The sequence below is a fragment of the Thamnophis sirtalis genome, unplaced genomic scaffold (assembly GCF_051295495.1).
Source record: "Thamnophis sirtalis isolate CommonGarterSnake01/CBP01778 unplaced genomic scaffold, rThaSir2_p1.2 scaffold_8, whole genome shotgun sequence".
NCBI classification, from domain to species: domain Eukaryota; kingdom Metazoa; phylum Chordata; class Lepidosauria; order Squamata; family Natricidae; genus Thamnophis; species Thamnophis sirtalis.
Genome location: NW_028261388.1, coordinates 7,886,921 through 7,910,375, shown reverse-complemented (window position 1 = coordinate 7,910,375; position 23,455 = coordinate 7,886,921). Strand labels below are relative to the sequence as shown.

The 23,455-nt window shown below is 43.7% G+C and overlaps 1 protein-coding gene across 8 annotated transcripts in view; it reads left to right on the top strand.

Moving 5' to 3' along the window:
* Positions 1-23,455, top strand: part of DLG2 (discs large MAGUK scaffold protein 2) — a 1,057,900-nt gene that overhangs the window by 2,162 nt on the left and 1,032,283 nt on the right. For all 8 annotated transcript variants that reach the window (XM_087721030.1, XM_087721029.1, XM_087721034.1 and 5 more), the window contains exons 2-3: positions 3,223-4,112; positions 18,142-18,273. In XM_087721030.1, the coding sequence (XP_087577156.1) occupies positions 4,094-4,112; positions 18,142-18,273 (151 nt within the window). In that variant the 5' untranslated portion in view covers positions 3,223-4,093. The remainder of the gene's footprint in view (positions 1-3,222; positions 4,113-18,141; positions 18,274-23,455) is intronic.

Here is a 23,455-nt window from a genome sequence, read left to right as displayed (position 1 = left end):
TCTGTGATATACCCAGGATTATAGACGTGGACACAAAGCCAAATTTTCAAAGCCTTACAAAACGCCAACAGATTCAGGGCCACTTTAAGTGAGGATGATGTTCTAAAGCAGGGGCCCCCAACCCCTGGACCACGAACCGGTAGTAGTAGTCCACAACCTGTTAGGAACTGGGCCTCACAGCTGCAGGTGAGCAGCAGGGCAGCGAGTGATGCTTCATCTGCATTTGCAACCATTCCCCAGCACTAGCATCACCACCTCAGCCTCCACCTCCAATCAGGCATTAGATTCTCATGGCATCACACACACACACACACACACACACCCCTATCTCACCACAAGTCCATGGAAAAATTGTCTTCTTTTGTTCTAAGGAACAAAACTGTTCCTTATCCCAAAAATGTTGGGGACCACTATTCTAAAGTGTGGGTACTATAGCAGAAAAATGTCTCCTCTCGGCCCCACCTGCTGATAATTTTGTAGCTGCCAGTGCCCAGAGCATGTCTCTCCTGCCGCTTCAGATAGGATGGGTAGAAAAGATCAGTTTAGTTCATCCTCTGTGGGTAAACCTTATCCAGATGTTGACCCACCTGTCTCCCTTGCTTCTTATCTCAGTCCCATCGTGCTGATGATTCTTGCCATTTTCTTCTGCTGCACATTTCTCCATCTTTTATTTCCTCCCCCGAAGCACCCTGACTCACCCAGAGACTCATTTTCATGTAGTTCTGCTGCTGTATTCATATTCCTGTGACTTATTCACCTCTGCTTTCTTTCCTGCCAGTTTTCCTTGCTGCCTCTTAAAATCTTCTTTTGGTTGTCTTTATATGCCACTGGGCAAAAAGGGACACGGTGGCTCAGTGGCTAAGACGCTGAGCTTGTCGAGAAAGGTCGGCGGTTCGAATCCTGAGCACCATGTAACGGAGTGAGCTCCCGTGACTTGTCCCAGCTTCTGCCAACCTAGCAGTTCGAAAGCACGTAAAAAATGCAAGCAGAAAAATAGGAACCACCTTTGGTGGGAAGGTAACAGCATTCCGTGGGCCTTTGGCATTTAGTCATGTCGGCCATATGACCACGGAGACGTCTTTGGGCAGCGCTGGCTCTTCGGCTTTGAAACGGAGATGAGCACTGCCCCCCAGAGTCAGGAACGACTAGCGCATATGTGCGAGGGGAACCTTTACCTTTATATGCCACTGGGCACATCTAGTCTTTGCTGGGGCCTGCTGATCTAGGATCCTTTCAGATTTTGCTGTTTGATTCATTTTCTTAATGGTCCTTCATTCCACATCAAATATAAACTCTCATTGCTTCTTGTAGTGCCCCATTTCAAGTTCTCTTTCCCCCTTCTTTCTCTCAAACCTGCCATGATCTTTAAATTTTGTCATGCCTCCGTTTTTATGCAACTGTTTCTTCCCCTTATGTAGAGATAGTACTCTGGTTCACATAGCCTTCCAATTCAACATCTTCAATGTTTAATATCCCTTCTTCATTTTGCTGCTGTTGCTGAATTTTAGGAGCAGAGGATGCTCTCCTAAAAAGTGCAGGACTAAAATTCCGACAGCGCATTAAGAGCATTGAAGGAGCTTTTCTCCAAATCCCAGGGGTGAAGAGATTGTATGATTTTTGAAAGTGCATTCCTTTTTAGTCATGTCATCTGCTGCTCTTGAATATCTCACAGATTATTTCGGGTTTTTTTTTAACGACTGTTTTTTTTCATTTCCGCCCCCTGCCCCAAAATTAGTTTGCATGCATCTTGTCAAAATTTCAAAAACGTATTCGCTTCTCTAACTTAATTCTAATAATTTGCTCTGCTCTCACTTTTTAGAGCTTCGCTTTGGGTTCCTTATTCAAATGCTGTTCTTATTCGCCAACGTTTGCACATCTGTTTCTGTAGAGAGCCAGGGTGGTGACCTAGGAAAAACTATACAAAAATAGTTACTAAAAAAAAAAATGTTCTAATCCAAAAAATGGAGATTTAAATTTTTTTCCCAAGAATGCCAGTCTGTGTCTCCCCTTCTGCTCCATCTGCTATCCACATCACACCCTGCAAAAAGCCTACTCTATAGAACCACAGGGATGACCTTGGCGAATGTTTTTTAAATTTCATTTAATTTTTTTAAAATTCTGCCTTTGTTATTTTTATATAAACAACTCAAGGCAGCAAAGATACCTAATATTCCTTCTTCCTCCCATTTTCCCCATAGCAATAACTCTGAAATGAGTTGGGCTGAAAGAGAATGACTGGCCCAAAGTCACTCAGTTGGCTTTCATGCCTAAGGCGGGATTAGAACTCACAGTCTCCTGGTGATTGGTTCAGAGTCACCCAGCAATCTTTCAAGCCTAGAACTCACTATCTCCTGGTGATTGGTCTAAAGTTACCCAGCTGGCTTTCATCTGTAAAGTAGGACTAGAATTCACCATCCCCTGGTGACTGGCCCAAAGTCACCTAGCTGGTTTTATGTTGCTACAGGTGTTAAGTGAATTAGCGCAGTTCCTGGTAACATGGTTGTTAGGTTTTGCTTGATCAAAAAGTCGCAAAAGGTGACCCCATGACCTTGGGAAACCAGCAACGGTCATAAGTATGAACAAGGGGCCAAGCATTGTGAATTTTGATCGTACGACCCTTGGGAATGTTACAAAGATTAGCATCTACAAAAGAAAAAAACATCACGAGTCACTTTCTTTTCAATGCCATTGTAACTTCGAATGGTTGCTAAATGAACGGTTGTAAGTCAAGGGCTATCTACCATATTTTTCGGAGTATAAGATGCACCAGAATATAAGACGCACCAGGATTTTGAAGAGGTAATTTTTTTAAAAAACGTTTTTGCACTCTGCAGACCTCCCAAACCCTCTGCATGCCTCATTTTTTTGTGAAAACCGGCATGCAGAGAGTTTGAGAGATCTACAAAGTGCTCCTGGGGGCTATGGGGGGCAAAAATGAGCAAAAAAACAGCCCGTTTTCACTTGTTTTTGCTCTCCCCAGCCCCCAGGAGCACTTTTCAGGCCTCCCAAACCCTCTGCACGTCCATTTTTGTGAAGGAGCCAGGGTTTCGGGAGGCCAAAAATGCTGTATTCAGAGTATAAGACATGCCCAGATTTTCATCCTCTTTTTTGGGGGAAAAAGTGCGTCTTACTCCAAAAAATATGGTGTATATATATGTCAGCCAAGAAAGGTTCCTCATCGGGGGATAAACTGCTCTTAAAACTCTGCTTCTTTCTCGGTAGGTGGCTGCTGCTCCTGAGCTAAGCGCAAAATGACCAGAACTCAATCATCCCGACGGCCTGTGGTTTGCTTCACCAGCCTGCCCTGTGAACAGCACTGTCGCTTTAATAATTCCATGTCCAGGGATTGCTTTCAATCCTCTTGGGTGTAATACAAGAGGATCAGAGGGATGTTACAGACCAGAAGGCTGGGCGGAGTGTTTACAAATGAAAGTGACCGGCTGTGCGGGTAACCAACTGAAACTTCGGAGCTTAGTTTCCAGCATTCAGAAGACCAGGATGTCTTGTCTAATGGCCTAAAATCCTTGTGACCGCATCAGGAAGAAAGAACGGGGGAAAAAAAATCTCTTGGGATTGCCTCCAGCTTCCTTAGAATTTCATTCGGATTATTGAAGAAGGGGTCGGGCGGTTTTGGACTGTGGAATCCTGAGACTGCCAAGTTTTTGGACTGTGTGCCTTAATTGCATTTTTTTGGGGGGTGGGGGGACATTCACTCAACTTCTGAATACAATATACAAACGACCCTTCGTGGTTGGAAGAGGGATTCTGAGACGCTTTTGTAAACGGATGTGTGTTTTCTCCGATATATTTTTATAGCTTGGGAAATACTTTGCAGATTTTGACAACTTCTCGTGGCAGACGTTCTCTTGAAAACTCCCCTCCCTGCCTTGCTCTTATCCTGGCGATGTTGGAAGTTTTTAACTTGAGGAATTACGAGCCTGCTTGGGGGAAAATGAAGAAATAAAGAGTCCTCTTTTTAAGCTTCTTTAACCATTTTGAGTGGGACGGCAGACTTCTGACTTCCCAAGATCATCCCGGAAGGACTCTACAGCAAATAAAATATTTTCATCCAGTGCCAGAAGTAACAGCAAGAATGCCAGTGAAGAAGAAAGGTGGGCTATGAGGGATATTTTTTTTTGGTCTGTCTTATGAACATAATTGGATATGTGACATATGCCATTTTCCACCAAAAAGCATTTGAATAGGAGAATGGAAGTGTTTTCCTGTGGACAGGGGAAAGAGCATTTCGTGCATCTTTGTTTACGTGCAAAAAAAGCAAAAAACCCTTAAAAACTTCAAATAAAATTGTTTGGAAACCTAGGATTTCAAGTTTTGAGTTTTCAGAGAGCTTTTGGTTTTTGTAGCGTTGCAGTAAAGGGAATCGGGAGGGGAGGAGGAACTGCTCCAGTTGTCTTTATCCCGGCAATAATTCCAGCATAAACGTACATAAATATAAATGATATCAGCAGTACTTTGTTCTGTGGGCAGGATTGAGGGAAGAACTCCCGGATAGATCTGAGTTTACAAAATCATGACTTACCTAACTCGACGTTATTAACTTTAGTGATTTTTTTTTTTTTAGGGGGAAGGTGTGTCGTTTTCCACTATTTTAGATATATTCCCGAAACGCACAACAATAGGCCTTACTTATTTTTAGCTGTCATGAAGTCAACAAAATTAATGGGAAGTGTGAATCGGGGAGCTCCCACTTCAAACATTAGGTTGAATAAAACTGCTGTTTAATTTGCGTCATGAATATTTTTTAAATTCTCTAGGGAAATAGGGTTTTTATGTTTTAAAAATAACTCTGAAATATCCAAATCGGCGCCACTTCATCAAATGCAAAACAATAACAAAACTGTTTTTCGACTGTTAAGGAGAGTGTGTCTAATATGAAAGGGGGGAACGTTGGCTACTGCATTTTAAGTGTATTTTTGTTTAATTTCCTCTGTCCTCATTAAAATCCAGGTTTCATCTGAGCCACAATATGTCTGTAGTTCTCTTATCAGAATAAACGATAAGCATTCGGTTGTGTGAAGCAAACAAACAGGGGTAAAATTTTGCCTTATGGATAAAATTTGCCGCAAAGTAATATTGTTTCCTGTTTCATTCCAGCCTATTCGTCCTTTTAGAGACCTTTTTGTTTGTTTCTTTGTTTTAGCATATAAAATATTTTTGGCTCTCTGTTTTGGGGCTAGAAATATGTTCTGATGTTTGCTAGTCTGGAACACAGGCATAAATCAGCGAGAAAAGAGGAGAAGGGAAAGGCTATCGTTGCTTTTGGGTTATTGTAATTCCTTGATTTGCTGTTCCCAGATAATGCATTAATTAATGGTGACATCTTTACGATTCAGCTTAATCATTACAATGCACCTGATTGGTGTTTTTGTTTCTGGAAGTAATGGGATTGCATGTAGAAAGGGAGATAATTGATTGTAGTACTTATTTGTCCTACTGAGTAAGCAGAGGGAGCTTATCTATCTTCCCCAAATTTCCTTCTTGTCAGATTTCTAGATTTAGAAAGAGCAAATTCCAATTCTCTGGGCCATTTTGGCTGTTTGTAATCTCAATACAGAGACACGGTGGCTCAGTGGCTAAGTTGCTGAGCTTGTCGATCAGAAAGATCGGCAATTTGAATCCCTAGCGTCGCGTAATTGAGTGAGTTCCCATTACTTGTCCCAGCTTCTGCCAGCCTAGCAGTTCGAAAGCACGTAAAAATGCAAGTAGAAAAATAGGAACCACCTTTGGTGGGAAGGTAACAGCATTCTGTGCGACTTCGCTGTTTAGTCATGCTGGCCACATGACCACGGAGACATCTTTGGGCAGCTCTTTGGCTTTGAAACAGAGATGAGCACCGCCCCCTAGAGTCGGGAATGACTAACACATATATGCAAGGGAAACCTTTACCTTTAATCTCAATACATGTGGAAGACATCCGGTTGAGGAAGGAAGTCAAAATCGATTTAACGATTCCTTCCAAGTATTTGATTCTGTGTGGAAATGTTTGGCCCTGCTATGGCTGTAGCCTCCTGTGCAGGCATAAAGGTTTTCAGAATCTGTATCCTGGAGATGAGAGAGAGAGAAATATTTCTGATACTTGTGCCAGAATGAGATTATCTTAAAAGTTGACGGCTTTGAGCAAAACCCCAGGGATAAGTGTCAGATGAATTTGACCATAGACTCCCCCAAAACTAGGATGAACAAAGGTAGAAATTATATTTTTATTATATTTCAGAAATGATTGCTGTAGCAAATAGTTGGCAGGTACTGAACATGTGGCAATTTTAATTCAGGATACATACTTGATCAGATTGTATACATTTCACACTTTGTACAAGCTGGTTTTCTTATTTTGAGTCCTGTAAATGTCCATCTCATTCATCTGTGGTGATTCTCAGTCATCCAGCTCATAGTTGTCTTTTTTTTCTTCAAAAGGCACCTGGATTGTTTTTTCATTGAAGGAGAAGACATTTTGCTTCTCATCCAAGAAGCTTCTTGACGGCCCGGAAAACAGAAGGATTTATGCAGCCCTCTGGTCATTAGCAATCTCTGGAGAGTCCTCTTGGAGGTTTATCTGTGCCCTCGGGATCAGTGCAAATGAGTGCTGAAAAGACTATGTTGTTTACAGGAGATAGGTGGTGTGGTTTCCCTCCCCCTCCACTGAGGGTCCTTCCATGTCAAGTGGACTGATTTCAGAAAAGTGCCCTGCTTGACCATCACGGATTTCGATGAAATTTGGTGTGGAACATGCATGCACGTCTCCCATGAACATTGGTAAAACGTTACGTTTGCCGATGCAATACCTGCGGAGATATAGTCATTTCTGTGACCCCCATGCGATTTGTGAACTATTGGAAAGCAGTAGGAGAATGAAATTTTTATACTCGAAAACCTTGTGTTGCCAAGTGATTACGCACAAATTTTCACGTTTCTCACACCTTTCCTTCCAGAGATATATACGGAGCCAAACTTTAACCTTTTTTCAAGCCGCAATCATTTTCAGCCAACTTTGCTCCAACTTATCTCGATGGCGATCGCTCATGAGAATGTTTTTTTTATTATTTTGTTTAATAGAGCAAAACAAGTTGTACGAGATGGCGAAGTTTTGTTTCTCTCAACAAAATATTGCTGGAGATGTTACGTCTCAAAGCTGCTGAAACCTCAAGAGTCATACTGTAGAAGGCTGCGGTATGGGGGTCAAACAAATGACTATATCTCCCCAAGTATTGCATCGGCACATGTAACATTTTACCAATGTTCATTGGGGACATGGGTGCGTGTTCACACCAAATTTCATTGAAATCCGTGATGGTCGAGCAGGAAGCCCCACACCAGACATGGGACCTTGAGAATATGGACATTAAAGTCCACATTTTGGACAGAAAGGACTGTTGGTTTGAAAGAGGGTCAAAGATGCCATGTACATTAAGATTGAACAGCCCTCGGTCAACAGAGGGGAAGGGATACAATACTACCCATTTGCACTACTCAGGTGATCCCCAGGACACAGATGAACCTCCAAGGGGCCTCAAGGACTCTCAGAGAGAATGCTAACAATTAGATGACTGCAAAGAATATAAATCCTTCCATTCTCCACCATTCAGTCAGAACTGAAGAAGCTTCTTGGATGAGAAGCGGGGTGGGGTGGGGGAAACCCCAGTCCAGTTGCCTTTTTGAAGAAAGAATTGAGTCCATCTCAATTCTATTTAACTTGTTCCCTCCTCCCAACCGAATCCCGTAGCAAGAGCCGTTCAGTTCGGCTCACAGTAAGGGGCAGCCCTGACCCTTGCACGTAGAAGATGGATTTTTTGTTTTGTTTCTTATTCTGGAGAAAATTAAGCCAGCTTCAGCAAAAACTCAGCAGGGGCAGATGGGACCCGTGCAGTCACACCTGATCTTTCCTGCAGGTGCAAGCATTGCAGATTTTTTTGTCTTTCTGCAAACATCCTGCCTCAAAACTTAAATCTATAGGAACAATCAGTTTTGCAAAGCAAATAGATGGTCTTATTCTCTTTCTTTGTTTGAATCACCATGGGAATCTTATACTTATGGGGTGATCCTTACCTTTTTAAAACCAGTCTTAGCTTGGTCAGACCAAAACTGACCAATAATCATTGATTATTTTTTCCCAATTTTGGTTTGACCAAGCTAAGACTAGTTTTAATGTAAAATGTAAAAAAATCTACATAGAATATAAAAACAGTCTACGATTATGTTTATATTCTATGTAGATTTTTACATTTTACATTAACTAGATAGATTTTATATAATCTACTATCTGATAATCTGGCGTTGCCGGGATATTTATTTATAGGGGGAAAATGTCCGGAACCAAATGTAATTTCTAATGTTGGATTTTCCCCTTTGCCAGAGAGAGCTCTCATGTGGAGTACTGTGAAGCCGTTACCATGGCAACTCCACCGCGCTACACAGTAGAAGCCATTTTACTGCAGTACAGTAGAAGCCATTTTAAGGCACAACAGGCTGTATCTTAACAGAACACACACCCCGAGGGGTGTTAGGGGTGTCTTACCCCCACAGTGTTTTTTTTCTTTTCTAGCGAGTAAGTCATCTGTGTACCAAGTTTGGTTGAAATTGCTCAAGGCATTCCAGAGTTATGCTGGAACACACACACACACACACACACACACACACACACACACACACACACACACAAACAGCCATTTATATATATAGATATATAGTTTTGTTGTATTTGTGTATTTGTATTTGTTGTACAAATACAACAAAATGTAACAAAAAGGCAACAGTAAAAATATTGGGTTTCTGCCTGGATGGTCTCTTGTGACGAGCTGAAGGACAGAGAATGGAAGTAGTGATCTTCCTCCCATATTTGGGCATACCGGGGGTTGTAAAAATCTGATAGATAGATAGATAGATAGATAGAGAGAGAGAGAGAGAGAGAGAGAGAGAGAGAGAGAGAGAGAGAGAGAGAGGTAGGTAGGTAGGTAGGTAGGTAGGTAGGTAGGTAGGTAGGTAGGTAGGTAGGTAGATAGATAGATAGATAGATAGATAGATAGATAGATGTAGTTAATTGTATTAATTACAGCTCAACTTGCACTTGGAACAGGTGTGGCTCAATTTTGTGATTTTTGAGGCATTTTAATATTAAACTGCTATAAGTTGGGGAGCAAGTGTGTGGATGATGTCACTATAATACTACTGAGTTGTCATTCACCATTATAAATAAGACCAATATTTTAGGCAACATTTCTGTTTCAATTCTCACTGAATCTTATTGGCGCAATATCTGGGTGTGTTTATATTAGGGGGAAATATTAAGATTTAAACAAGATCCAGCTTGATTGAAGAATGACAGCCTTGTCTTACCATGTTTCTCTGAAAATAAGACAGGGTCTTATTTTCTTTTGACCCCTGTAATAAGTGCTTGGTCTTATTATTTTTGAGGCACAGGAGGTGGCGAGCGTGGTCACCTCACGGCTGCTGCTGTGTTACAATATTTTCGGGGGAGGGCTTATTTTAGCACATGCGCTCAAAAGCCCAATTGGGCTTATTATCCGGGGAGGTCTTATTTTCAGGGATGCAGGGTACTAAAATACAAAAGCTCCTGATATATTTTGGATAACTTAAGAAATACTGTACATTAAATATTCAATATGAGGATTAGCTGGAAAATCATACCCAAAGTCCATTTTAGTGGGTAGTATTTATTATAATCAAGTAAGGCTTAAAAAGAAGCACTAAAGAGCAATGGATTGAATTGAGATGATGCTTTAAGCAGGAAGTTTCAATAATATTCGCTAACGCAGCAGCCTGAGAAACTAGCATTAGCTCTAAAAACTGGCTTTCAACAAGCGTTTAGGCGAAAATTGGTTTCAAGAAAATCTAGGACCAGTACTATAAGTTGCTATTTTCCTCTGGGGGAAAGAAACATTTAAGGAAAACAAGGAGAATATACAGGTAATCCTCGATTTAGTGACCACAATTGAGCCGAAATTTTCTGTTGCTTAACAACTGTCTCGCTTAACAACAGAAATTTTGAGCCCAGTTGTGATTGTAATTTGAGAATTACCTGTACAGGTAGTCTCGAGTTACAACCACAATGGAGCCCAACATTTCTGTTGTTAAGTGAGTTGGGCCCCATTTTGCCACCTTTCTTGCCGCAGTTGTTAAGTGAATCACTGCAGTTGATAAGTTGTTCAGTGAATCTGGCTTCCCCATTGTCTTTGCTTGTCAGAAGGTCGCAAAAAGGGGATCTACATGACCCTGGGATACTACAACCGTCATAAACGTGAGTCAGTTGCTAAGCATTTAAATTTTGCACATGACCATGGGGATGCTTCAACGGTCGTAAGTGTGAAAAAGGGTCAAATCCCTTTTTTCCAGTGCCGTTGTAACTTATGGTTACTAAAATGTTCTCGATTTACTGTTGAAAGTCGAGAACTACCTGCACAGTGGTTGAATGCTTCTATTTAATGGCAACATGGTTAAAAAAAAAATCTTTCAATGCCAGGAGTTGGACAATGTTATATTTAGCGTATGTCCATCTAGAACTATTGGCGAACCTTTTTGACACCGAGTGCTGAAATTGGAGCATGCACGCATGTGTTGGGGAGCACCAGAAACTGAATGAACAGTTCCCTGATGCGCATGTGCGCTCCGGGAAGCTGAGCTTCCGGTTTCCGATGTGCGCATGCTAGACGTGGGTTGCAGGCGGTACGTGCGTATCGGTGCCTCCCGGAAGCAACAGCCACAGTACCGGAATGGTGTTTTGGAGAGCCCGCCCGTCCTCACTCGTTCCTTACCTGTATTTGAAGGAAATGGGCCATCTGTGGACGTGCATGCAGCATACGGCACTTGTGCAATGCTCTGCTGATCAGCTGGAGCATCATAGGCGGTGGGTGCGCATGTGTGTGCAGCGTGCATGCCCGTGGTGCATGCCCGGCTCCGGTTGCAGCGTACTGGTTGCATTACTGGCGCATGCGCCCTGGTCAACTGATCATCCGATTTCTGGTGCACATGTTTGCATGATGACCAGCTGGCTGGTGTACATGTGCGCACTGGAACCTGGAAGAGCAACGGGTGACGGCTAGCATGTCTAGAGAGATGGTTCTGTGTGCCAATTCCGGCACGCATGCCATAGGTCCCCCATCACAGATCTAGGATCAGTAATCAAATCTGGTGCCTTTATCAGATGCCCATTAAGGGCAGCTTAAGTGCATCAAAATTGCAGATTGCTAGAGCTACTGTCACAGATCTGAGAACGATCGGCAAGTTAAATTAACAGGCGCAATGAAATTCTGTAATGAGGAATGTCGCTATAATGAGTATTTTTTAAGATGCCAACCTGATTTGGTTTATTTTTCTTTTTGAGCTTGCTGCATTTTATTCTCCGGTTTTCCCTTCCGCGGTGTACCAATGTGCGATAGCTAATGAGCACGCCAGAGCTTCATTAGAAGGTTGAAATCAAAAGAAGACTTCTTTTGATTTCTCAGAAAGCGTCCAGGCCCCGAAGTATCTATCCCCCGCAAACACCCTTAGAAAATAAAATGACTAAGAATGACTGAGAATTTCAAAAAGAATTTGTTTTTTACATACATCCATACATCCATCCATACATACACACACACACATACATACACACACACATACACACACACATATACACATACACATACATACATACACACGCACCATGTATATGTATAAGAAATTGGATGTAGTTTTGAAAATTAAGAAAATAAAAATAACAATCCTAGAAAGCAATTAGAACATTTTTTTGCTGAATGTACAGTCATAAGGACACTGAAATATTTAGGTTTGTTGTGGATTTTTTTTAAATAAGGTGTGAATAAGATGGTGGTGGTGCCAATTATTATTGCCAACAGAGATTAAGAAGCCCAGTAAGGTAACAACACTTAATCAATCTTGAGTGAGTTCAAAAATACAAACAAATACAACTTGTTTGTATTGAAACTAACAAAAAGTGAAAAGTCTATAAGCTAGACAGGAAAACAGAGATACTTTCCAGAAGAATGTATTGCTAAGCACTTCTGTAATTGATACCACTAATTGATAGGTCTGGTTTCTGGAGGGAACAGATTATGGCTTTGCTTCTTTATCTCCATCAATGCAGACTTGAATGCACATGTCTATGCATATGGGGCAGCAGGCAAGCTCAAAAAAAAAATATTATTTCTATACTTATAATGGGAATATTGGAATATTTTGTTCGGTAGACATGGACAACCTCTGGATTTCAGAATAGCAGAGTTGGAAGGGACCTTGGAGGTCTTCTAGTCCAGTGATGGCGAACCTTTTTTGGCTCGCGTGCCATAAGTGGGGGGAGTGCAGGGTGGGTCATGTGCGGGCGTGCTGCACCCATAATGCAATGCGCGACCCCCCCAGTGCGCATCCACGCACTAAAGGCGGGACCCCCATTTTTTGCATGCTTTTTTCGCCCTCCCCAGGCTCCAGAGGCTTTATAGGACCCCCCACCCCACCCGGATGCCCTCCAGAGGCTTCAGGGACCTTCAGGAGGTTACTCTGAAGCCTTCGGAGTAGTCAAAACAACCCTCCAAGCAAACTGGAAGTCCGTTCCTGAACTTCTGGTTTGCCCATAGGGCCGTTTTTTTGCACTCTGGAGGCTTCAGGGAAGCTCATAAATAGCAATAGCAGTTAGACTTATATACCGCTTCAGAGGGCTTTCAGTCCTCTCTAAGCGGTTTACAGAGTCAGCATATCGCCCCCAACAACAATCCGGGTCCTCATTTTACCCACCTCGGAAGGATGGAAGGCTGAGTCAACCTTGAGCCGGTGAGATTTGAACAGCTGAACAGAACTGCAGTCAGCTGAAGTAGCCTGCAGTGCTGCATTTAACCACTGCGCCACCTTGGCTCTGGAGTGCCTCCGGTGTGGGTGGGGGAGGCTCTTTTCGCCCTTCCCAGGCTCCTATAAAGCCTCTGAAGCCTGGGGAGGGCAAAAAATGGCTTTAAAAAAGGGTGAACTCAGCTGGCGGGCACATGCGTTGTCCAATGTCTTCTTAAAAACCTCCAATGATGGAGCACCCCCAACTTCTGAAGGCAAGCCTTTCCACTGATTAAACGTTCAGGAACATTTCTGCTTAATTTTAGGCTGGTTCTCTCCTGGATTAGTTTCCCTCCATTGCTTCATGTTCTGCCTTCTGGTGCCGTTTCCAGCTACAGGTAGTCCTTGATTTCCAACAGTTCATTTAGTGACCGTTCAAAGTTACAAAGTTGCACTGAAAAAAAGTAACTGCCATTTTTCACACATACGAAGATGCAGGCACCCCCATGGTCACGTGATTGGGATGCTTGACAACCGACCCACATTTATGACAATTCCATTGTCCCAGGGTCATGGGATCCCCTTTTGTGGATTTCTGACAAGCAAAGTCAAGAGGGAAGCCAGACCGTGTTACTAATTTAAGAACTGCAGTGATTCACTTAACAGAATTGGCGAGAAAAGTCGTAAAATGGGGCGAAACTCGCTTAACAAATGTCTCCCTTAACAACAGAAATGTTGGGTTCAATTGTGGTCGTACGTTGAGGACTACCTGTATTCCAGGCCCCAGAATTTCCAGGGGTCCCAGCCGGCATAGTGAGTAAGGCTGAGATTTCTAGATCAGCAGTATAGGTTTTTCTCAACCTGGAAAACTTCCAGATAGGTGAAATATTTTCAGCAGTGAAATATTTGGCAGGATGCAAGCTTCCAATTATTATTTTACCAATTTTAGGAAGAAATATCATGTAGGTCTAAGCCAGTGTTGGCTAACCTTTTCAGCACCGTGTGCTAAAAAGGGAGTGCGCATGCACGCGGAGGAGCACCGAAAACTGGAAGAACATGTCTGGTCTAGTTTCTGGCATGCGTGCGCACACGAAGACCAGCTAACTGGCGCACATGCCGGAAACCGGAAGCTCAGCTTTCCGTGGCACGACAAAACCGCGCTCGACTAAGCTGCGCCCGATTAAACCGCGTCGCTGACGTCATCAACAGGGCGACAACAGCGAGCGCGGAGAAAGCAGGGCGCTTTAAATAGCGCTTTGAAAGCAAGCCGATTCAACTTAAGGTAAGGGTTAGGTTTAGGGTTAGGGTTAGGTTAAGGGTTAGGGTTAGGTTAAGGGTTAGGATTAGGTTTAGGTTTAGGGTTAGGTTAAGGGTTAGGGTTAGGTTAAGGGTTAGGGTTAGGTTTAGGATTAGGTTTAGGTTTAGAGGGGTTAGGTTTAGGGGTTAATTTTAGCTTTAGCGTTTACAGCGTGCTTCTGTCTCCGCGCTGTTGTCGTGCTGTTGATGGCATCAGCTACGCGGTTTCGTCGAGTGCGGTTTAGTCGAACGCGGTTTTGTGGTGTAACCCAGCTTTCTGGCCCACACATGCCCACCAGGGGACTGCTCTTCCAGTTTCCGGCGCTCCCATGTGTGTGAAGACAAGCTTGCCAGCACGCATGTGCACGCCAGAACCCAGAAGAGCAATGGGCGACGGCTGGCGTGCCCAGATAGGTGGCTCTGCGTGCCACTTCCGCATGTGTGCCACAGGTTCGCCATCACGGGTCTAAGCATATTTAATATGTGTCTGAGCCTGTTTGGAACCTGCAGGCGTAAAATTTCCTCTCTGAATTCCAGTTGTTTGTGGCCTTCGGCTGTGATTTAACTGTGGGTTTTTTTTGGAGGTGGGGAGGCTTGAGTTTGGCTTGTCCCCAACTGGCATATGGAGAATGCTTAGTCAGGCAGAACGGAAAGGATGCCCAGTTGATGACAAATAAATGCATTGTTAAAACATACACCCGAGTTGTAGCTGGATGTGTCCTACAAAGAGCTAAGGAAGACCTTGTCACCTTTATTCATCAATCAAAGAAAGCAGGAGGACTGGGTGTCCTTGTTCACAACCAGCCATTGGCTGGGCACTTTCCAATTGGATTACAGGTAGTTCTCGACTTACAACTTTCTTTAGTGATGGTTTGAAGTTACAACGGTGACTTACGATCGTTGTTCACCCTTACAATTGGAGTGTCCTGGGATGAGATGATCCCCATGGTGATCTTCAGACAACGGGGAAAGCTGGATCATAGCGATTTGCTTAATGGCTACGGGAAGAAAGGTCGTAAAATTGGACGTGGCACTGAATAACTACCTCACTTAGCGACAGACAGTTCAGGCCAAAATATGGTGGATTGACTGGACTTGCTGTATTCTCATAGGGAAGGCTAGCTGGATACCCGTGCTTCACGACGAACTGTGATTGGGCAATGCTGGAGAAATCTGGTTCAATCCGGCTCAGTGCGTTGGCTCAGTGGTGGTTGGTGATTGGAACAAATAAGGCAGTGGTTCCTAAACTTGGCAACTTTAAGACTTGTGGACTTCAACTCCCAGAATTCTCCAGCAAGCAGCAGAGCTGGCTGGAGAATTCTGGGAGTTGAAGTCCACAAGTCTTAAAGTTGCCAAGTTTGGGAACCACTGACATAAGGGAATATCGCTCCTGCCGCCTTGGAGTCTGGAAGCAGTTCCATAGGTGGAAGGCATAGACATTTTGGTGAGGTACCGCCGTTTAGTATTGTAAGAAGCCCCAGATCGCTCCTGAGTGAAGGAGTGGAACATCTGCCAGTTTGAACTGAGGTAATGGAATGTGAGGCAACTGGCAGTTGGAACAGAGTTCTTTTCAGGTGGGGAGGGAGAGTAGAACTCCTTAGCATCAGAGCGTGTTAATTACTGTACAAGAAATAATAATGATTTAATGGTCATTTCAGAAAATCCTTTCTTAACGAGTACCTAGAAGCCAAGAAGAACATATGTGCCAAATTTCAAATTTGTAGGCTTTACGGTTTTGGATATTTCGTGATGAGTTGTGGTATTTGGCTTTTATATAGAGAGATGTATTGCAAAAAGGAAACAAAGTTGAAATGTTTGCAGAAAAAACTTAAAATGGATCAAATCCATGTTCATTCTTGAAAAATATTTCCAGTTCTTTAAGCAAGGTGTTGTCAGCTAAATTTATCTTGCAGAAGAATGGGATGCAGACATGACAACTTTGATTCAGAGTGAATTCAGAATGGTATTTCTGTACTGAGAAGATCGAAACAGGTAACCTCAGCGACAGGAGAGGCTGTGAAAATGCCACTCAGGCTCCCAAATTAAGACTTTTGGCATTGCAGAAACTGATTGAACTGCAACCTCATTTTTTCCATTCTTTTTTTAACATCGCTTGACTGGCTTCAGTTTATATTGATTCATTTCCAAAGTGGCCTTTGGGCATTGAATCAGTTGTTCTATTTTTCACTTCTGTCTCTTGTGTTACCTGCGTCTTTGTCTATGTGGGATCTCACGAATGGAGATTGTCAATCCTAATGGGCTGTGTAATTTAGGGGCGTTTAGTGGTTAGACCATTCTGGTTCCCCAACCTATTTTCTTCTCTCTTTGGCAGGGGTATCAAACTCAAGGCTCGGGGGCTGGATTCGGCCCGCGGGGTGATTAGATCTGGCCAGTGGTGGTTATTCAATTTTTTTTAGTACCAGTTCTGTGGGCGGGGCTTGCTGGGCATGGCATGGTGGGTAGGGCTTGGTGGGTGTGGCAGGGGAAGGATATTGTAAAATCTCCATTTCCTCCCCTCTCCAGGGGAAGGATACTGCAAAATCCCCATTCCCTCCCCTCTCCAGGGAAAGGTTACTGCAAAATCCTCATTCCCTCCCCTCTTCAGGGGAAGGATACTGCAAAATCTCCATTTCCTCCCCACTCCAGGGAAAGGATACTGCAAAGCCCCATTCCCACCCCACTCCAGGAGAAGGATACTGCAAAATCCCCATTCCCTCCCCTCTCCAGGGAAAGGTTACTGCAAAATCCTCATTCCCTCCCCTCTTCAGGGGAATGATACTGCAAAATCTCCATTTCCTTCCCTCTCCAGGGGAAGGATACTGCAAAATCCCCATTTCCTCCCCTCCCCAGGGAAAGGTTACTGCAAAATCCTCATTCCCTCCCCTCTTCAGGGGAAGGATACTGCAAAATCTCCATTTCCTCCTCACTCCAGGGAAAGGATACTGCAAATCTCCATTCCCACCCCACTCTAGGAGAAGGATACTGCAAAATTCCCATTTCCTCCCCTCTCCAGGAGAAGGATACTGCAAAATCCTAATTCCCTTCACTCTTCAGGGGAAGGATACTGCAAATCCCCATTCCCTACCAATCTGCTGGGACTCGGGAGGCAGAATAGATGGGGGCGTGGCCAGTCAGAGGTGGTATTTACCGGTTCTCCGAACTACTCAAAATTTCCGCTACCAGTTCTCCAGAACTGGTCAGTACCTGCTGAATGCCACTTCTGGATCTGGCCCTCAGGGCCACCCTGGAAACAGCGAAAGTCCATTTTAGGACTTTTCTTGCCACATTTGTTAAGTGAATCATTGCAGTTGTTAAGTGAACCTGGCTTCCCCATTCACATTGCTTGTCAGAAGGTCGCCAAAGGGGATCGCATGACTTTGGGACACTGCAACCATCATAAATATGAGTCAGTTACCAAGCCTTTGAATTTGGTTGGGGATGCTGCAACAGGCATAAATGTGAAAAATGGCCATAAGTCACTTTTTTCCAGTGCCATTGTAACTTTGGTCACTAAATGAACTGTTGTGAATCTGTATTTAAGTTTGCCTGTGATTTAGTGCTGTTTTTCCATTACCAATTCTTCTAGAACTAGGGGTCAAACTCACGTCGTCACGGCATCGTCACATGATATATTGGGACTTCCCCCCCCTTTACTAAACCGACTGTGGGCGTGGCCACCGCGTGACACATCTGGTCCGCAGGCCGGGAATGACAGCCATGTTCTAGAAGTTTCAGTAAAGTTAGCAGCTTCAGCATTTAGTCATGCCGGCCACATGACCACGGAGACATCTTCGAACAGCGCTGGCTCTTTGGCTTTGAAACGGAGATGAGCACCGCCCTCAAGAGTCGGGAACGACTAGCCCATATGTCCGGGGGGGGGGGGGGAACCTTTACCTTTATTTAAACATTACCATTAATCTGTCCCACTTCCCTGTAGAACTGAGCAAAACCAAGTTTTGTACGAATGAGCAATCCTTGTTTGGCAAATGCATTCTTCTGTTTTGCTTTAAAAAACTTTTCCCCCCTAATTATTGTTCTAATTCCTTTTTTCTTTAGACACTGATCGAGCTTTAGCACTTCTGGAAGATTATTGTAAGAAGTTAAAAAAGCCAGAGGAACAACAACTGAAAAAAGCCATTAAGAAAGTGATGGGCATCTTCAAAAGCAGTTTGTTCCAGGCCTTGCTAGGTATGTGAATGAATGCTTCTTTGTCGTACTTTCTATGCTTCATTTATTTGGATGTTGTCCTAGATGGCTTTGGAACGCCCCAAAACACTTTCCGAGATCTGGGAATACTGAATGCTATTGGCTATTGATTATAATAATAATTATGAATGATGGCCCCGTGGAAGGCAAGTCTTTGTTCATGCTATTGGCTTTAGGAGAAAATCCCCCTGTCGCTTTAGGACATGGTTCAGCAACCTGCGGCTCTGGAGCCGCATGTGGCTCTTTCATCGCTCTGCTGCGGCTCCCTGTCGTCGGTCGTCTCCACAATCGATAGGGCTTTCAGTTAGGACAAGTAGTGGAAAAAGGACGCCGCACTAGGAGGAGACTCTATGATGGGGGAACTGGACTTCCGATCGGCTCCAGAATTGAATGGGGGGCTTCTGGTTAGGACCTTTGTGGCTCTTTGGATGTTTAAGGTTGCCGACCCCTGCTTTAAGAGAAAAGTCACTAGTTCTATAAAAGAGCCATTATGTATCTAATGTATCTAAACAGAACACACACACACACTGAGGAGTGTTAGGGGTGTCTTACCCCCACAGTATTTTTTTTCCAGAGAGTAAGTCATCTGTGTACCAAGTTTGGTTGAAATTGCTCGAGGCGTTCCAGAGTTATGCTGGAACACACACATAGACACAGCCATCTATACTAGCTGATAACCCAGTATTGCCTGGATATTTATAGACTTTGAAGCATTTGTCTGAAAGGGAAGCCTTGCTTCCCCCTACTCCCATGCCCATCATCCCTGCCCTCTCCCCCCCCCCATGTGGTCCTCTTTCCCGCCCTGTCTACAATCCTAGCACTTTGCCCCAAATCCATCAGTCACTTCCCCATTGGTCCACTGGAATGCAAATATCACAGCCGTCTTTCTAAAGGAAGCTGCAAAGGAACTGACATCACAAACAATTGCTGCTCTAGGACACTGCACTCACTCTCCTTAACAGCCCAGGCGTTCCAGAGTTATGCTGGAACACACAGACATAGACACACACACACCAGGGGTGTCTTACCCCCCCCCCAGTATTTGTTTCCAGAGGGTAAGTCATCTGTGTACCAAGTTCGTTTGAAATTGCTCGAGGCACTCCAGAGTTTGGTGCAAATGGAGAACATGGGTTTTCAGTAACCAGACTGAATCCATTGTGTAAATGTAACCGTGGACAACTGCTTTCAGGACAGAAGTCTGGAATTGTTGGATAGGAATTTACCATTCATACGTAACAAATACCTGTAGGGTCCTTGGTGCACTGTGTTTTCTTGCAGACGTTTCATTACCCAAGTAGGTAACATCATCAGTGCTAGAAGGGAATGGGGTTCGCTCTCAGTTTAAATGGCTTGACCTTCAGGACTGGTGGAAGTGTTCTTGGTGGTTTCGTGATCAGGTTGTTTATATCTCCAACACTGATGAAGTTACCTAATTGGATAATGAAACTTCTGCAAAACAAAACCACCAAGCTCAGAGAGAGAACCCAAGGACCCCATAGTTCAACCCCAAACTACGGATATTCTATTTGGGGGGGGGGGGGGGACTCTGATAGGATCAGCCCCAAAATGCCAGTAGAATAATAATGAAGCTTTGGAGTTGTGCAGAAAGTGTCCTCGGGAATTTGAATCTGGGATTTTCCTCTTGGCAGAAATGACACAATAGCATCTGGTTTCCTGCTGCGTCCTTCTAATTTTGGAAATTGATTCTCTGCTAATTGTGTGAAAGTGTCCATAATTGCTTCCTTCTTTCCTTTCTCCAAGATACGGCTTTCGGGGGAGGCTGAGGAGTGAGGGAAGGTGTGATCTAGAGCATGGGTCCCCAACATTTTAGGCCTCAGGGACCACTAAATTCATAATTTTAAATCCCACGAACCACTAATATGATCTGCCTAATGACAGGCTGGGTGGGCGTGGCTAGAGGGGTCATGTGACTGGATGGGCATGGCCAACTCGATGTCACTCATGTCAAGGGGCGCCTTGCCAGCCTCTACTCACCCCTCCCTTCCCAGCCACTCCTTGCCTGCCCGCTTAGGGCCCCAACAGAAAGCAGTTGTTGGAGTTAAGCAGCCACCAGAAGAAAGAGTTGGCAAAACAGCTGGCTCAGTTCAAATTGGATCTGTCCGAGAAGGAGGCTCATCAGAAGCACCTCAGTGAGGACTAGGAGCATAGGCTTTCCAAGCAGAGGGAAGACCTGTGGGAGTGCAAGGCCAGGTATCGGCGCCTGGAGGCTCAGCGGGCTGAGATGGTCAGCCAGTTCCAGGCTATGATGCAGTCCCACTGGAACAAAGCCCTCCAGCTCTTCGCCACCAGCGGCACTTCCCTCCAGCCTTCGCCCAAAGCCCTATACCAGGAGGCCAAAGCGGACCCCAAGTCGGAATTTCAAGCCCCCTTCTGACCCGCACAAAAAGACCCCGAAGGGGGCGACACTCTGCAGCAACACAAACGTTCATTGCATGTATCCAGCCCAGGGGCCGTAGTTTGAGGACCCCTGATTTAGTGCAATACCAAAAAATGCAAATAATTTTTCTGCGGACCACCAAATGTTTTTCTCGGCCCACCAGTGGTCCACGGACCATCAGTTGGTAACCACTGATCTAGAGATAACAACAAGAAGTGTTTGGAGAGGAGGTACTTGGAGAAAATGGAACTTACCTATTCGCAGATGTGTGTTGCAGCTTGATTAGGCTCCCAATCATTCAAACAACCGTTTCTACACCGGATTGTGGCAACAGTTCAAATCTAGGAAGCAACAAATAGCCGCAACTTCTGATTTTTGTAGTGTGCAATTTTTGAAATGGCTTCAGTCTCTAAATGTTTCCTCTTCACAGGAATGTCAGTACATTGATGGGGATTTGGTTCTTTTCTCTTTGATAAGCCTTGGTATTTTTCCCCCCTTAAGTGTTAACATTTTTAGAAGGAATTTTTTTAAAAAAAGAGAAGTTTGAAACCTACTTTTCTAGCGCAAAGATATGTTCAGAGGATTATATTTTATTAAACAGAGATTTTTCTACACATAAAGGCCCTTTTACTTTTCTTCTCACAAGAAGGAAAAAATTATGAAATTTGTTATTAACCACAAATGGGGAAACTACAGGTGAAACTTGGAAAATTAGAATATCATGCAAAAGTTCATTTATTTCAGTAATTTTATTGATTGAATGTAATATTCTAATTTTCTGAGATGGTGGATTTGGGGTTTTCATGAGCTGTAAGCCATAATCATCACAATGATGACAAATCACGGCTTGAACTATCTTGCTTTGCATGTAATGAGTCTATCTCATATATTAGTTTCACCTTTTAAGTTCCATTACTGAAATAAATGAACTTTTGCACGATATTCTAATTTTTCAAGTTTCACCTGTTATAACAATTAGCATCTTCTAACTATAATAACTTGGAATCAGGAATATTAATTTGTTGATAGATGATGGCTTAATATCCTGCCTTCCTCTTGAACTGGCACCATATAAAATGGTAACATATAGTTTTCTATTTTTATAATCAAGTATATGAGTTGTACGATTGATGAAAAGATTTATATGTCCTTTGGCTTAAGAGTGATTCTCCAAATCAGCTTTTAGGATGAAATACTTTACCTACCGAATCAACAGCCTGGGAAAGAAAAAGAAATGTGTTGTTTGAGATGAAAATATACATATTTATTATTCTTCCTGACTTGGAGTGAGCTTTCTTCCTTCCCATGGTGGTTTTTTTAAAAAATACTACTAAAGAGATTGAAATGGGAAAGCACATAATCTCTCATTATAAAATTGTTTTGCAATTTAATGGCTTAGAAGCGCTGTTTTTTTTCCTCCCTAAAGTAGTGGTCTGAGCGTATTCCAGGCTGCGAGATAATGCTGTTGCATAATCAATAATCGGGTCTGGTTGCATAATTTCTGCTTTTTAATAATCATGTTTCGGACATCTGTTTGAGACCATTTGGGGTCGATGGCCAGGTGAATGTGCTTGCCTCTCCCACCTTTAAAGTTCTGTCATTGCCGTTGCAGATTTTATTTATTTATTTATTTATTTATTTATTTATTTATTTATTTATTTATTTATTTATTTATTTATTTATTTATTTATTTATTTATTTATTTATTTATTTATTTGTCTTGTATGCCGCCCACTCCCGGAGGACTCCGGGCGGCTCACAAAAGACAAGGGAAAGGGGGAAACGAGACAAAGACAACATATTAAAAACAAAACCAACATTCACAATTTCCGTGGAGGTAGATGTTTCTCAGACCCCCCCAGCCTGCTGGAACAGCCAGAGCTTGGTGGCTTTGCGGAAGGCCGGGAGGGCAGTAAGGGTCCGGATCTCGACAGGGAGCTCGTTCCAGATTTTAGCCTAAATGGTTTTTATCTCTGGGTTTTAAATCCTGCCTCCTTGTTGTTTTTGAGCACTGACATACAATTTACACGTTGCCAAAGAACTATATTCACAAGACTGTTTTTTAAACAGTTGGCTTTATTGGGTGCGTGTGCAATCCTCCATCAAAGAAGATCCCAATCTAAGAATAAGTTAGGACAGTGATGCCTAACCTTTTCGTCGCCGTGTGCGGAAAGCGTGCGCACGCACCCATAATGCGATGTGTGTTCAACCCCCCTATGTGTGCCCCGCGCATGCGCGCCAGACCCCCCTGCACTCCCCCTCCCTCACACATGTGCATACGACCCCCCTTCGCATGCCCTCCTGTCGCCCCCACCCCTTGTACATGCACACGTGTCTCCCGCATGGCCCCATGCGCATGCGCAAAAGAGACCCGAAAACCAACTGGCTGGCGGGAGGCGCATGGGTGGTGGAGCTGAGCTGGGGCGACGGCTCGTTTGCCCGGAGAGAGGGCTCTGCATGCCACCTGTGTCACATGTGCCATAGGTGCCATCAAAGAGTTAGGAGCTTTGGAAATCCAGACCCATTTACTGGGAGATGTGCTAACTAGGTGTAATGATCTCATGATATTTAGAAGAGAAGATCAGGCAGAGCTGGGTGGTGGAATTAAAGGTGACCAGGCTGAGCCTGGGGGAGGGATCAAATGTTTCATCAGTGATGAGTCCCTGCATTTCCACAAGAGATCTAAGTCCCACCCATCTTGAATGCCGTCTTAATTCCCGTTCGTTTCGCTGGTTAGTAGCTCAGATTCTTGTAGAGAGCTTAAGC